A 14,694-nucleotide genomic window follows, 5' to 3' on the forward strand; every position below is an offset into this window, starting at 1 on the left:
GTCCTTCCTCGGCCGGGTGGGTTTTAGGGTGAGAGTCTGTGGCGGTGGGTGGTGCTGAGGAGGGTGCTGCTGTCCACCGATGAAACCTGGGTGAATTTGCTGCTTGTCTTTAAACGCCCTGATGGTCTCCAGTGGTGTGATGGGCGGAGGGTTGACCCGGATAGGGTCCATGGTCTGAAAGGGCTTGTGTTCCATCACGCCAACATCACCCTGATGGTGGAAAAGGTTGTAGTCAGGGATCATGGAGAAAAGACTTCCATCCATGGAGCCTTTGGATGTGGAGTGATAGTCATTGCCAGGGTAGGGTAGAGCTGTGCTGGTGGCGGGGCTGTGGTGAAAGGAGACCTGGTCCTGGTAGAGGTCACTGCAGGTGGAGTAAGCAGGTAGTGGTGGACCATAAACCTGCTCCATGTCAGACGTTTGTCCACCCATGCTGGCTGCAGAGGATGATGTCTGCGCTGTAACCGTGCCAGGTGATGGAGATACCCCCAGGATCCCGGCGCTGACCAGACTGATAATGTTATTATCAGAGCACCAGCCTGAACCTCCTATGCCACCTGATGGAGGAGTGTCAAAGGCAAACTTCCCCAGGTAGGTGACAGTCTGCCCACTGCGGTTGGACTGAAAGCCGGAACCATACTGGATCTCTGAAGGTATCTTCTCGCTCCCCATGCCCAGGTCCATAATATTATCTACAAAAAGCACACAAAACGTATATGAACAAATCATCCACGTGCTTTATCTGAAAAAGGTAAAAAAACAAAAACAAAACTTATGTTAGGCTACAGAAAGTAGAAGTTCTTTTGCAAAGATTTAGCCTTTTTGTTTGCTGCATTTTTCTGTAGGTGCAAAAGAAGGTCCAAAGTTGTTAAAGAGTCTAAGGCAGTTTATGAAGAAACGTAAGTGCTGTCAGACCCTTAAGATAAGTGAGTGACTGCTGCATCAGAGTTGGTGCTGCCTCTTCTCTTTCGTCCTCTCTCTCCTAGTGTCTCTCTCTCTCTCCCCCTTTCTCTCTCTCTCTCTCTCTCTGAGATCCCACAGGCTCTCATAAATCAAGACTTAAACACCCCCTTCGATCCAGTCATTGTGTCCCTCAGGAGGACAGCCAAACTGAATGGCAAGATCTGATTTCTTTACAGCAGGGAGGATTATAAGGCAGACACCACATCTATCACACAGAGGGATTCAAAACACATTTGCAGCAAAGGGGCATCAGCACATTAGCAGTGTGTAAGAGTGTGTGTGGTAAGGTATTCAAGTGTCAGGCCAATCTCTGTAATAGTTGGCTTCATAAATTCTTTGATATTTAATTTGTAAACACTCTTTTACTACAGTCTTACACACACACACACAGAGATTATTCATGACTGATTCCCCAAATCCCCTGGATACGTCAGATGTGGACGCATTAAACAGGGACATGGGGACTGATCAGGCTCAGGAGACTCAAATGTGACATATGTGAAAAGAATTCCTCCTTAAAACCCAAGCTGAGATCGGACGACTCTTTTCCATTCGCAGGAAATCATATGCTGAGGTCCTCATCCATTGACTCCCAGTAATTACAGCCTGCTACAATTTAACTAAAGGCAAATTACAATGAAACAAACACAACCAAAATTATGTGTATTGCACAATTGTGATTGTCACATGAGCAGTGATTCACAATGACATAATTTTGTTTATGTGCATAACGTCAACATTTTGACATAAAGAAGTCAGAGTTCATATTAATGTTTTTTTTTTGAGTTTATACACAGACTTAAAGGCACGGAATAAAAAGATCACCATCTTATTCTGGATGCTCAATTGGGATGAAACCTTTCCAACACCTGCTGCACCAGAGAAATAAATCACAGATTTTAACTAAAACGTTCAAATTGACATTTCCTCGCTCCAATACAAAATAACCTAGTCTACAAATATATTAAAAAATCTTGATCATAATATAAATTCACCAGGAACAGAAATAATTAAAATATTGGAAATTAAAACATTTTTAATGTAGCGAGATTGGATTAAAAAAAATCTGCGATGTATTGAGGAAGCGAAAGTAGAACCGCCATAAAGATAGGGACCACTGTAACGTGAAAGTTATCAAGTAATGTATATATTTATGTAAAAAAAGCCACATATATGTCAAGCTGAATATATTTAATTCCCTTCCATATATATGAACATAAAGAAGAAATGATTATTTAACCACCTGGCCCTGGGACATATTTTGAGGTCGAATCAGGGGGGAATTATTAAAGATAAATCGAATCTAGATGCTGTTTTAATTATTAGGAATCAAATAAAAAAGATCTAGGTCAGACCCAAGAAACTAAATGTAAATATAATTAAATCGGATGTTGATTTTATTCAGGAATATTGAACATTTAACACATTTTGCGGAGGTAGGTGTGTATACAATTATTAATAAAATTATTGAAACAACAAATAAATCAGATGCATCCATAAACAGTAAAAATATACGTTAATCTGGATTAAACTACAAATCAACAGAGATCCACGGCCTCGCTTTTTATTTATTTATTTATCTTATTTTGAAAAGGTGATCCACGGCCCTGGCGTCTTAGGATGTTTATTTGGAATAAAAACTGCCACAGACATTTAGATGAAAACTCAAAAACAAAACAAAACAAAACAAAAAACAAAAACAAACAAACAAACAAAAAACAGTCAGAAGTTGATGTTGACGAGATAGAGATTGTCATTGTCTAAAATAGTCATTCATTTATGAGATAAAATAACGGCGTGTATTCTTTAACCTTTTTAATTGGACGCTGATCCACAATTCTTTAAATAGGCCGTGTTTTACACTGAATTTTCCTCCTTCCAGATTCTCCCGTTATTCCTCAAACAATGTTCCCAATTAACCTCACCACAAGCTCCCTAAGTGTAATACCCCATGATAGGAACTATTTATTTTCCAATCTTTTCCATTAATAGATTTCAATTTAATAGAGCGTGTTTCCATGTTTAATGATGATACGTTTGAAAAGCGGACATTTTCGGTAACGGGAGTACAGAAAAATGACACTAACAGCCCGGAAGAACACACATATTAAATACGTTTTACTCTTTAAACAAAATTGGAATGCACTGACGGTCACGGGTTTTAAACCAGACTCAGAAAAAGTGTTCAGATCGGCAGATGTTTTTTGTGCGCAACAGCCAGAGAGCGCAAACAGGTGCCTGTACCCGCGGCTCCAACTGTTGCCTTCCGCGCACAAAACACTTAGACGCGCTTGACGGTGGAAGATGCGTGTGTGTGAGAGAGAGCCTTACCTGTATTCATCTGTGAATAGTGGTTAATAGATTCCGTATTGGTGAAAATATTCATAGATGTCGGGATGTCCTCCTCCGGGTACAGACTGTCAGGGATCGTGTTTATTAAACTGCTCATGGTAAGAGGGAGCTTTTCCGCTAGTTTCCCTGTCATAGCAGTTAATATTCAGTACGACATTTATGAAGGACGCGGCGCCGGTTACCCAAGAAGTTCCAGCCAAAAAAGTTGAGTTAAAACAAACAAACAAAAACAAAACACAGCTGCAGGTGTAGATGAGGCGTCAGTGGAGCAGGAGTGGATGGACCTGACCAGGTATCCCGCCGAGGACGCGCCGCGCTGCGCTGGTTCTTCTCTGTGTCCTCCTTGGGTGATCGCTCTCAGGCAGAGTAGAGTTGTTATTAATGTGATCACTGTGGAAGCTGATGAGCTGCTTGTGAGGGAATTTGAAGTCTGTGAATCAAAAAAGGAGGAGGAGGAGGAGGAGAAGGAGAAGGAGGTGGTAGTGGTGGCGTTGGTTGCAAAAGAGCGGCCCCACTTGCTCTATTGGAGCTGGAGAGGGGACTCCAGTGTGTCTGTATTAAATAGGGGGATGGAACATTTGTGTGACGTAGATGACCATATATGGACAGAGCGCCACACGAGGCACCCTCACTTGCAGTCTCTGCGCGTCAGCCGGTGGAAACTTCACTGTCAAAGGGGAAAAAGAGAAAGGCTGCGGCAGGGATGATAAGGTAATACCCCAGTTTTCAGTCCACTCCACCGGAGACAAGTCTGCTCCATCCCGTTCCTCGTGGAACTGACGGAGGCGCTGGTGGAAATGCCTGAAACACAGTTACAGCTTGCAGTGTAACTGAGAACTTTTCTATTTTACACACACCTGTAGAGAGAGTTCACTGACTGAGGAGTTTAAGCCAGTCCTTCTCAACAACTGAGTTGAGACCCAGACATGGCTCAGCAGTAGACATTTATTTTTAGACTAATAAATAAAGAAATGAAGCAATTAAAAAACGAAGCCATCTCACTGAACTGTGGTGAACTTTTTTAATCATGATGAATATAAAAAATGGAGATTAAAGGGGTTTATAAAAAACAAACAAACAAACAAACAAACAAACAAACAAAAAAACAGACTAGCTCATTAACATACTGACTCTGTGATTTCTTTTTTCAGGCCAACCATTTCCTGAGACCAAGACTTGGTCTGGACTCACAAAACTGTCACAGAGTGTACCATAAGGTAGGGCAGGAGATTGTGAGAAATTGCTCAATTATTAAGCTTAATTGATTAATTAAAGTTGATTGTGGTAACTTGTACTAAAAATATAATTGTTATGAATGGAGATGTATTATTGTGTAGCATGTTCTGATACAGTCCTAAGGAGCTCATTTGTTTCTGCTGCAGCCATAATATTTCAGTGAATTACTCAAAGACCAAGATTATCACTGTCAATCACTGTCAATATTAGATACTATAGATCAGAGATTGTAGTGTGTCCAGCTCACTGTCACACAGTTCTAGTGATTTATTTTAATCACAAAATGACTTATCTGCATCAGATTAAAGAAAATACACAAATAGATAAATGGGAAATACTTGATCAATGTAAACATCTTAGAGACCGAAGTAGGCATTCATATAATGCAATCCCATTAAGTAGATGGCTTTATGCTATGCAATCTATATGATTTAAATGCTTAAAATAAAATGAAGAACTTGTCCCCTAATTATGAAGGTAGAAGTCCTTCTGTGTGTTCTGGTGGAACATAAACACACTTCTGTTGTTAAAGAAGAACTGCTCAGTAACACAAACCCTCTCTTCATGCAGCAACAATACGACAGACACCACTTGACAGACTTAACCACATGTAAATATTACAAAATCCTTGTAAATCCACTGGCTTACATTGACTTGGACTCCACCAGTGAGCTTTCATGTGGAAGCTCCATATAAGGTAGTGTCCGGCCCCGCCCCCTTAGCCCTCCATATATGGCCATGGGAGTTCCGGGTGAAGTATAGTAGTGGAAAAGTGATCGGAAGCCACAAAGGGTTTTTTTCTTCTTCTTCTGCATCTCTTTTTAAAAGAGGGGTGGCAATGGACAAAGCGTCATGGCTCCATTTTCAACAGTTTGCCAACTTGTGAAGAAAATATCTTCCCTGGTGGCCAGAATATTAGGTTTCAAGTTTTCTTTTAGTTTGTCAAAGAAAAATATCACTGACAGGAGATATTTTTCCCCCACGCATTTCTTGATATTTAAGCACATAAATAAACAGCATATTAAACAACTTAAACAACAAGCAAAAACGATTACAACCCAACTTTGTTCACTACAATCTAAAGGCTATGTGTGTAATAGTTAGTGACGTCTAATGGTGAGACTGCGGATTATGGATTAATAATAAAAAAAAAAAATAGCAGAGGACTCCTGGACTGACCACTCCCCTTCCCAAACACATCAGTAAACTATGGTGGCCTTCACGGTCTGGAGGAAATTACCTTCCTCCTGTTTGAGTTATAAATGCCAACAAGGCACATACACTTTATTTAAAACATTTTTGTACTGTTGAAAATCCCTTAAAACACAACAGGCATTTGAGTTTTTATCCAATGACCTACAGTAACAAATCAAAACAATCAGTACAACAGAACCTGATCTAGGGATCATCAGTGGAAACAATGAGAGACCAAAACTAGGATTACTGTTAAAATTAGATGTTTTATTTTAAAGAAATTCATTTTTATTCTCCCTGACATCATTGCTGCATGTGTTTAACAACGTCTGAAAAATTCTGCTACTTTTAACACCACATATTGAATTGAAGAAAGTTAATCTGTGCAGCATATTTACTGTCGTCTTTATGCACAAATGTATGTTCTCATATAGTAAACTCTCTGACCTGCAGATGTGAATGCATCGCAGGCTACAGAGCAGTGGATGGTTACAAATGTGAGGTCTAGATTATTGTGTTCAAAATAACTAGTGCTATAATTGTCCCAGGATGACAACAATGTAGATCATGATTTGCAAAATCCACAGAAAAAACAAATATACAAAAAACAGAATGAAATGTCAGAGCCTGAGTACTCAGACCTGAGAAATTAACAGCACCTCGATGAATCAGAAGTGTAAACAGAGTGTGTGGGAGAATTAGTCAGAATCATGCTCAGTGTTTAGAGGCCTTACACAAACAGAGCAGGCGATGATCCTGTGTCTCACTCACTACCAGAGACACGGTGTCCATGTGTACATCTGAGTCCTCTCAATGTGTCTCCATCGCAGTCTTTGCTCAAGAAAGTAGAAACCTGTGACCATCGACAGGCCTGGTTTTCTTAGTTCAGCAACAATTCTGTTCTACTTTTGTGTATACACTATGTGTTTTTGTTCTGACTTCCTCCTCTGTCTCACGCTGACTCACAGTGGTCTAAATTGGTTCTCTGCATCACTTTTTGTGGTTCAGAAGGCAACACCAGTGAAATTTGTCTGTTTAGTGTTAGTGTTAAAGAGTTAAACACAGCTCTAACTAAAGGGAATTGATAAACACTGGACACTTTATTAGGCACAGGAATTTAACTGCTAACTGGTAATGCAGTAACAACTAATCAGCCACGACATGGAAAAGACAACTTGTTAATGTTTACGTAGCCTTCTAAATGAAGAAGCAAGCTCACAGGTGTGATTTGATGCCAACCAGGCTTGTCTGATTTACATTTTGTTTGCACAACATTCTTAACTGTAACTGAAACTGTCCAAAAAGAAAAAAAAACAAAACATCAATACACACAGCATATGCAAACTACTTCAGTTGTAAGTCACTGGAAAAAATACTACTAATTTAATCTTATCTTCCTCTTTTCTCCCCTGGAAATAGACCCAGTATTCAAACTATGTGAAATGTATTTCTGGTAACAACCCTATTAAAAGATCCTCACAGTGGATATTGTGAACTGAATGAACGTTACAGTCTCACCTCAAGGGCAGCGTGTGTGGCTTTGTGGTTGGAAAGTTGACCAACACATGTGCAACGTCTACTTACCTGTAACAGGGTAATTTCCTGGTGTGACGGCTAGATCACATGACAGGCAGTGTTTTGTCTTCTTTGACTTCTTTGACACCTTCTTTGGTTTTTTTTATTATTAAAATATATTTTTGAAAAGCCACGTGGTGGAAGAGTGTTTGGTGTTCTTGCATAACAAGGCAGGAGTATGGAGTTTGAAAGGTTCTCCCTGGGAACTCCACCCACAGTCTAAAAACATACAGGAACTGTAATTTGGCGTTAGATGTGATGCTGATATGGACTAGTGCACTATCCAGGGTCTATCCTGCCCCATGTGCAACACCTTCACAACAAGATCCATGGTTCACTAGTCACCAATAAAACATGTGCCATAAGAGCAGTAGCACAGTGTACATGAATAAAGTGGCAACAATGTGTTTCTGACAATTTTCAATTATTCTAGATGATCATAAACAAAAACAAACAAAGTGCAAGACAATTTTGTTGACACTTTTATTTTCTAATGTAAATAAATGGAAAGTTATTTAGTTCCAAACAACGCAGATTACATAAGACATGCAGAGTTGCGCCCATGCGATTTAGTCAAAGACACAAAGTGATTAGCGGACTGAAGAGATGCCACCCCAAAGTCAATCACTGCTGCTTCTCCCAGAAAATGATTATATATATATATATATACTCTGTGTCTAACATGAACCCACCAGTTGTGACTGCTAGCAGTAGAGCAAATACCAGTTCCATTTCCAAGTCCAAATCAGATGGAAACTACACTGCTATTTATCGGCAATAGTCCAAACAAGGCCTGGGAAGGTTGCACGCACACACCAGGTGTCAGTTTTGCTGCAACTAAAAAAAAAAAGAAGGTGTTATTATTCAAAAATAATCCTTCAAGCAGCAAATGCACAGTACATAAGGGAACTCGAAACAATTAATTAATGTGAGATTGAATAAATTAAGAAAATATTAAATGCCTTTGCCATATCATCAAGGGATGTGAGAAAGTAATATTATCTTTTTTTCATTGGAGGCAATAAAGTGCAGCGCTGCGCTGAACTACAGCTGTCAGTTTTTCTTAATCATAATATTTCAACTCTCCTGACATTTAGAGTAAAAATAAACACGTTCGAGGAAGGTGAGTGGCAAAACACAGCTGTTTTGGCAGGATAGCTCCAAGATATAAAGAAGGTAAAAATGCACAGTGTATCTGGAAGAACACATTTTGGCTCCTAAAGGGTGTACTGGTGGATTCAAGTAGGTGGTTTTTTGGAAGAATGCTCTCACACTTGGCATACTCCACAATGAGTGTGTGGAATTATCCTCCACTTGCCAATGGTTAAAAATGTGATCAGAAAAAAGTGGATAAATCCAGGTCAATATTTAGCATATTTCCAACTGACAATTACTTTTGTTCTGAAGCAGTGATCTCTAAGACTGAATGAGTGTACGAGCATTGTTTTTGTTTGTCTGGAGCCCGTTGCTTTGCTACTTTTTTGTTATTAGTCGGGCAGGCAAACAAAGCAGATGCAGGACGATGTGATCGATGATCTCCCAGAGTTCACGGAGAGGGCACCTGAGCGGTTTTACCAAGGCTGGCTTAACCACCAAAGGAACAAAAAACCCCTCCATTACCTACTCCAGCCTAGACCACTGATGAGACACCAAATTAGGGTCAATGAAACCAGCAACTAAAGATTGATCATCAGAACATCAAAGTCCCTGATGTAAATCCAGCCTTTTTCAGACATCTGGGCTATTGATACAAACCACTCTCAGAGGAGAGTTGCTGGTTAGAAACCAATATGCCTCCTGGGGGGTACTCTGACCCACCCTGCACAAAGACACATCAAGTCTGAAAAGTATCTCCTCGTGAGAGGGTTGAAAAGTTGAAGTTTACACACCATTCTCCACAGACTGAGCAGGTGGAGATCTTATGCAACTGTCCAAAGTTCAAAACAGGTTCATCACTCCAGTGTTACACTCAAGGACACTTACAACATTTACACAGAAGTGTTTTTAACTTCTGAAAAAAAAAATCGATAAATGATCTAAAAGAAGCTCATTGTTTCCAATCAGGGTGAAAGTGGTCAATGGAAATATGAAAAACAATTGCACAAACAGTAAGTTCCCTTTACCCAACACACCACAGGCCCAATGGCCCCTCCCCCTTCTGTTACTCTGAAGAGTATTTTGGTTCAAGTTCCACTGCAGCATCCGGCTGCGTTGAGGTCTTGGTTTCACCTCCCACTTCCTTTTTTTGGCCCTGACGTTGTTTCCGCCCCTGATTTAGAATCAACTCTTTCCACACTGAATTTGTGATATCAGACTGTCTTCCTTTCTAGTTAATGGTGTTTGGAAACTAATAAGAAAATCCCCCTGTGAGGTCAAAATCTAACTCCCAATCTGCTCCCTGGGGACCATGTGACAGACACAGGGGCAGCATCAGACCCTGGCAGCTGGTTTAACACAAACTCTAACTCTAGTGATAAGATAAAGGGCAAGAAGGCATGGTTTATAGTAAGCTTTGAAGAACTGTTGTTGCTTTACTGGTATTGTACAGAAGAGAGGAGATTATTTGGCATTATTAAAAAGGCACATTTCATCTTTGACATCTTTGGGTGTTTCAGTCTTTGTAGTGTTGTGTGAGATACTGCAGAGCAGCCACAGGACTTCCAAAGTTGAACCTGGTGACAAAGACCTGAAGATTCCAACTGGCTGTGGAAAAAAATGACACAGATGAAAATGCATTGATTTTCAGAGGAAATATAAGTGAAAAACATGTTTGTTTTGAGGCTGTTAGATGATTTTCCTGCAGAAACTTTGAGGGAAGCCAAACCTCACATATTCAATGCATGTCTGCAAAACTAACAATACCCCGGCATATATTTAGTGCGGTCTAAGTGTAGACTCTAGTGCAGTTAGAGGGCATTTCTCATGACCGCTCCGTACATGTTTGAGGGATCTGAGGCCTAACTGAGCAGCACATGGCTCTGCAATGTGAGTCACTGAGAACAGCACTGCTGAAAATAAAACATGTTGCTGTAATGATGGAGGTTGGAACACAAGGACGTATTGGTAAGAAGATATGATTCAATCGCTTGGACTGTTTTTTTTCCCCCCTTTCTCTCCCTAAACAAACACCACACGGCCATCCGGCTGGTATGACAATCTCACTTCTTAGATTCTGAAAAGCAATGATTCCCTACAGCTCTCATTCCTTCCCTTCTCTGACAAATAAAAAAAGAGGAATACAAAACAACCATTTAAAATTATGATTTTAGTTTACAAGTTCCTTAATATTAGAAGGCAAAAAAATTCAAAAAGTGTTAAAAAATGCATATTTACGTCCCTACATGTTTGGGTGTCCATGAGACAATGCTCTGTAATCCAGGGAATCACTGACATTCTGGAATTTCCGCATGTGAAGTAATTACATTTACAGATGCTCAAGAATCGCGTAGGAAAGTCAATCTTTTGAAAAGTAAGCCAACTATTGAAATGGTCCACATGTGTAGAGTCTGGCTTTGCCTGGATAGAAACACGACTTTCGACCTCTGGCCACAGCTGCTTCACAAGCCTTCGCTGCCTCTGTTTTCACCATCAGCGAGACTCGCATTCTGCATCCTCCTCGCCTCTGTCCTGGAGGAGAAACGTTCACTACCACGGCACCAGTGCCACGCACATCAATTACAACTTGCCCACTACTGATGAAGAAACACATCTGAGTTGAAATTCAAGGCTGGAATTAAAGGATATCATTCAGCCAGTCACAAATAAATAAACTACAGTATAGTCCTGCATTCTGTCCTCAACATTTTATAAGCATGGACAAATAACCATGGCTGCCGTGCAAAAAAAAAAAATTGTTCAAGGATAAGAAATGCCATTAAACCCTTCAACACCTGCCCCATCCCCCTAAAATTTTAAAGAGAGGAACTCAAACAAGGTAAAGCAAGTCACATACTCGGTCACTTAAATTGCAGATTGACAGATTTAAGTATCAAGATTGGATTAAAAAAATTGGAGCATCTGTTTAACCTAACTATTTAATTTGTACAAGCCAAAATTGTCTGTACATCATCAAACCAACTTCAGATTTTTTCATAGTATAAATTGCAAACATAATTTCTAATGTTATTTAAAATAAACTTAGAGAATATAATTAATAAAATGTCACTCTTTTCCACGGTAAAAAAAACAAACCCCAACAACATACAAATAACTTTTTAAAAATAAAGTTTACATTCAACTAGTTTTCAGAGCTGGTGCACTTCTCTGCCCCTCCCCACATGTTTAGCTTGAGAGTGACACCTCCCTGTGTCTGGGTTTGCCTCCAGGTCAGATCAGGTTTTGACCAGGGCTGGGAAAGCGGATGAATAATAATGGGACGAGTTTCTGAACCTCACCTGGTTCTTTTATATGAATGAGGATTGACTGCAGAAAAAGCTCCAATAATCAAGTGAGGGCAATGAAGTCGAGTGACCTGTCCATATGACGGGGCACAGCCCTTGTGGCCCCTGTGGCCTGAGTTTGAGTGGAGGATAATGCACCGCCTCTGCAGAGTCCAGATTTCAGAGCAGAACAAGGTCCGACACTGCTCACAGGCAGCTTCTTTTTTTAAGACAAAAACCTGTGAGGCAGCTGGAGCACAAGTAACTTTACCCTAAATATTCTTACATTGTGTCAAGCTGCAGGTTTGACTCCCATGACAGTAATGTATGCAGTAAATATGCAGATACAGAAATATACAAAGTACAGATACTTCTTAGTTTCAAGGAACCCTCCAAAGTCTGGTCCCACAAAGTTGAGGTGAGATTCCCAATGAGATGTCAGGGGATGCTGGGAAATAGTCATTACTGTCACAGTGATTTTACTGTCAGATCATCAGTTGGTAGAGAAAAGTGTGAATCATTTAGTTCATTCAATTCACAACTGTTCATTTCCATTGTCTGGCTATTATGTTAGACTGCGTGACTATTCAAACAAATAACATAAAAGAAAATGCCTAGCATCAACATTTAAGTGGTAGCTAAATGTGTATTACTGTTTATCTTATCTCATAGTCAGGTAGATGTTTCGACTACGCCGTCTGACAAAGCCATTTATAGCAGCTTTAGTAAATGTCTCTGTCCTCATCGTGTTCATTAATTTGCCGTAGAAATTTGGCAATTCATACAGTGACCAAATGACGAAAATTGAGCAGTAATCTTTAAAATGTTTTGTAAAAAATAATTTCGCAATTTTTTCTTCATATTTTTTGTTTTAAATAGAAAAAATATTTTTTTTACCTTTGCAGAAAAAAAGTCTATTATGTTTACTTTTATGCAAGTTATATATATTTTACTATGTATGGTGTGATTTTAACTGAAAAACTAAGATCTGATGTTACAGTTGTAACGATACCACACTCCTCTGCTTTGATAAATGATTTTAAATAGTAGCAATAAGTCCAGCTGCTCATTGAGGGATCACAAAACAAATTAAAACTCCAGACTTTTCCTTTAGCAGTTAATGTGTTACTGTGTGAGCCTAGCAGTTTGGTTAAGAAGCACTACTACAGTAAGGATTATTTTATGGTAGTAATACTGTTCAATTACAAAGTAAAACCCAGTCGATGCTTGTTTACTCCCATAATCCTGTTCAAAGCATTGAAATCACTAGAAATAATCCAACATGAGGCACATTTAGAATATCTGACGATACCACAAGTGCCGAGACGCACAACTGACCTTTAAAATAGGTCTGGTGTGCCTTTGTAGTGAAGAGACAATTCTGTTTCCGCCTCACCCATCTTCCATCTGCCTGCTCATGGAAAGGACAGATAGTGTGGGACCTGAGGGCGATGTTAAGTCTTCCTTCCTCTCCTTTCTTGTTTCCACCTTGCTCATTTCACAGGCTATATGGCATGAAGATTAGGATGGCTGTCAGGTGAAACACGAGTGCTACATTTAGTGGTGTGGGCGGCATCCCTGTTAAACCTCTTACTTACAGAGTCTCTGAAAAAATTCTCAAAAAGCGAGTGATCCTGTCCACTGCAGCTGAGTAACAGGAGCTGTACCAGGTCGGAGAGCTTCACTGAGCAGCCACAACTCTGATTCACAGTAGTGCTAATGCAAACCTAATTCTACGAGCAAGTAATTGTCGACGACTGTCAGAGGTCGGAGGTTGGACATAGAAAAGCGTCTCAGAGCTGCTTCATGGAGGCAGATGCCTGCTGTGTGGGTCCTGTGTGGAGGAACAGTGTTGTGCTGTTTGGCTGCCATTCTGGGCTCACAGCCTGCTGTCAGTTCAACAGCCTTCATCTTTAACAAGAGCTGCTGCCTTGCTGGAGACTGAATATTCAAATAAAAATTAATAAACCACTGCAGGAAAATGGGTTTGAATTTGTCTCTTCTTATTTCTCCTAACAGAAAATGAATATTGTCTGGACTAAAAAGGATTTGGAATTTTCCTCAATTATCTGTCATTTATGTTTTTCTGTCTACAAACCATCAGCCCCGTAAATACACGTTTATTTTAGTTCTTGTTATAGAAGAGTAAAATTAAATGCAGTAGACTTGCATTCAGCTTGAAGAATGATCTGAAATGGAGTTCAGAATTAGTTTTGTGTCATTTGACTAATCCTTCAATTAAGGCATGTCCAAAGCTTTATTTGCATTGGCGGAAATTTTAAAAATGTTCCTGAGGGTTAATTCCTCCTCCTGTGATATTAAGTCTCATACAAATGCACTGCATTTTAACAAATTGATTTACTCCAAAACAGCAGCTTTTGTTTAAATGGCAATGTAATTAAACCCAGATTTCTACAGAATATTATCACTGTTGTTTCCTACAATTAAGACCACTGTTTTTTTTTATTATCTCTGGAGGTAAAGTAAATGGAACTGCACAGCAGTGATGCGGCCCTCTGTCCTGATTTTCTTCTATTTTTATGCTTTAACAAAAGATTAGCAGTTTCTGAAAGTTCATTCATTCACTTCTTTTCACAGCTCAATGTTTTCAGGGTCAGAAGCAGCTTGCTCTAATGAAGTATCAGTATCAGGCCTGATACTGATACTGAGAATGGTATTGGACTAACTGACTAACCACTTTTCCACCATTTGAAAATAGACACAGTTTGGCTGACACATTGTACATTTATGTATGTGTCTGTAACTGTCGCTTGACAAAAAAATGCTCCACTATGGTCCAACTAAAACCTTATGTGTCTCTTTGTCAAATTAAAAATGGAGCCACGAAATGATTTTTTAATTGATCAACTGATTGTAGTTATTCTACATTTTGACAGTTTTCAGTGAAACATCAGGAATTTAGAACTGTGAGGATAAATCTAAATCACAGACCTGCTCTAAAAAAAAAAAAAAAAAAAAAAAAAAAAAAAAAAAA

The 14,694-nt window shown here is 39.6% G+C and overlaps 2 protein-coding genes across 2 annotated transcripts in view; both read right to left on the bottom strand.

The window, feature by feature from the left end:
• Positions 1–3,963, bottom strand: LOC103398904 (early growth response protein 3-like; the record flags this gene model as incomplete). The annotated part of the gene is made up of 2 exons (XM_008337658.3): positions 3,295–3,963; positions 1–692 (listed from the first exon to the last, which is right to left on the bottom strand). Coding segments are annotated over exons 1-2 (846 nt in total), but the record flags the coding sequence as incomplete, so codon positions are not given.
• Positions 3,964–8,249: 4,286 nt separating this feature from the next.
• Positions 8,250–14,694, bottom strand: part of LOC112486584 (phosphatidylethanolamine-binding protein 4-like) — a 23,255-nt gene continuing 16,810 nt past the window's right edge. The window contains exon 4 of the mRNA XM_025053874.1: positions 8,250–10,023. Within this exon, the coding sequence (XP_024909642.1) occupies positions 9,932–10,023 (92 nt within the window). The 3' untranslated portion in view covers positions 8,250–9,931. The remainder of the gene's footprint in view (positions 10,024–14,694) is intronic.

This window comes from Cynoglossus semilaevis, unplaced genomic scaffold, assembly GCF_000523025.1.
Source record: "Cynoglossus semilaevis isolate Cse_v1.0 unplaced genomic scaffold, Cse_v1.0 scaffold1523, whole genome shotgun sequence".
NCBI classification, from domain to species: Eukaryota; Metazoa; Chordata; class Actinopteri; order Pleuronectiformes; family Cynoglossidae; genus Cynoglossus; species Cynoglossus semilaevis.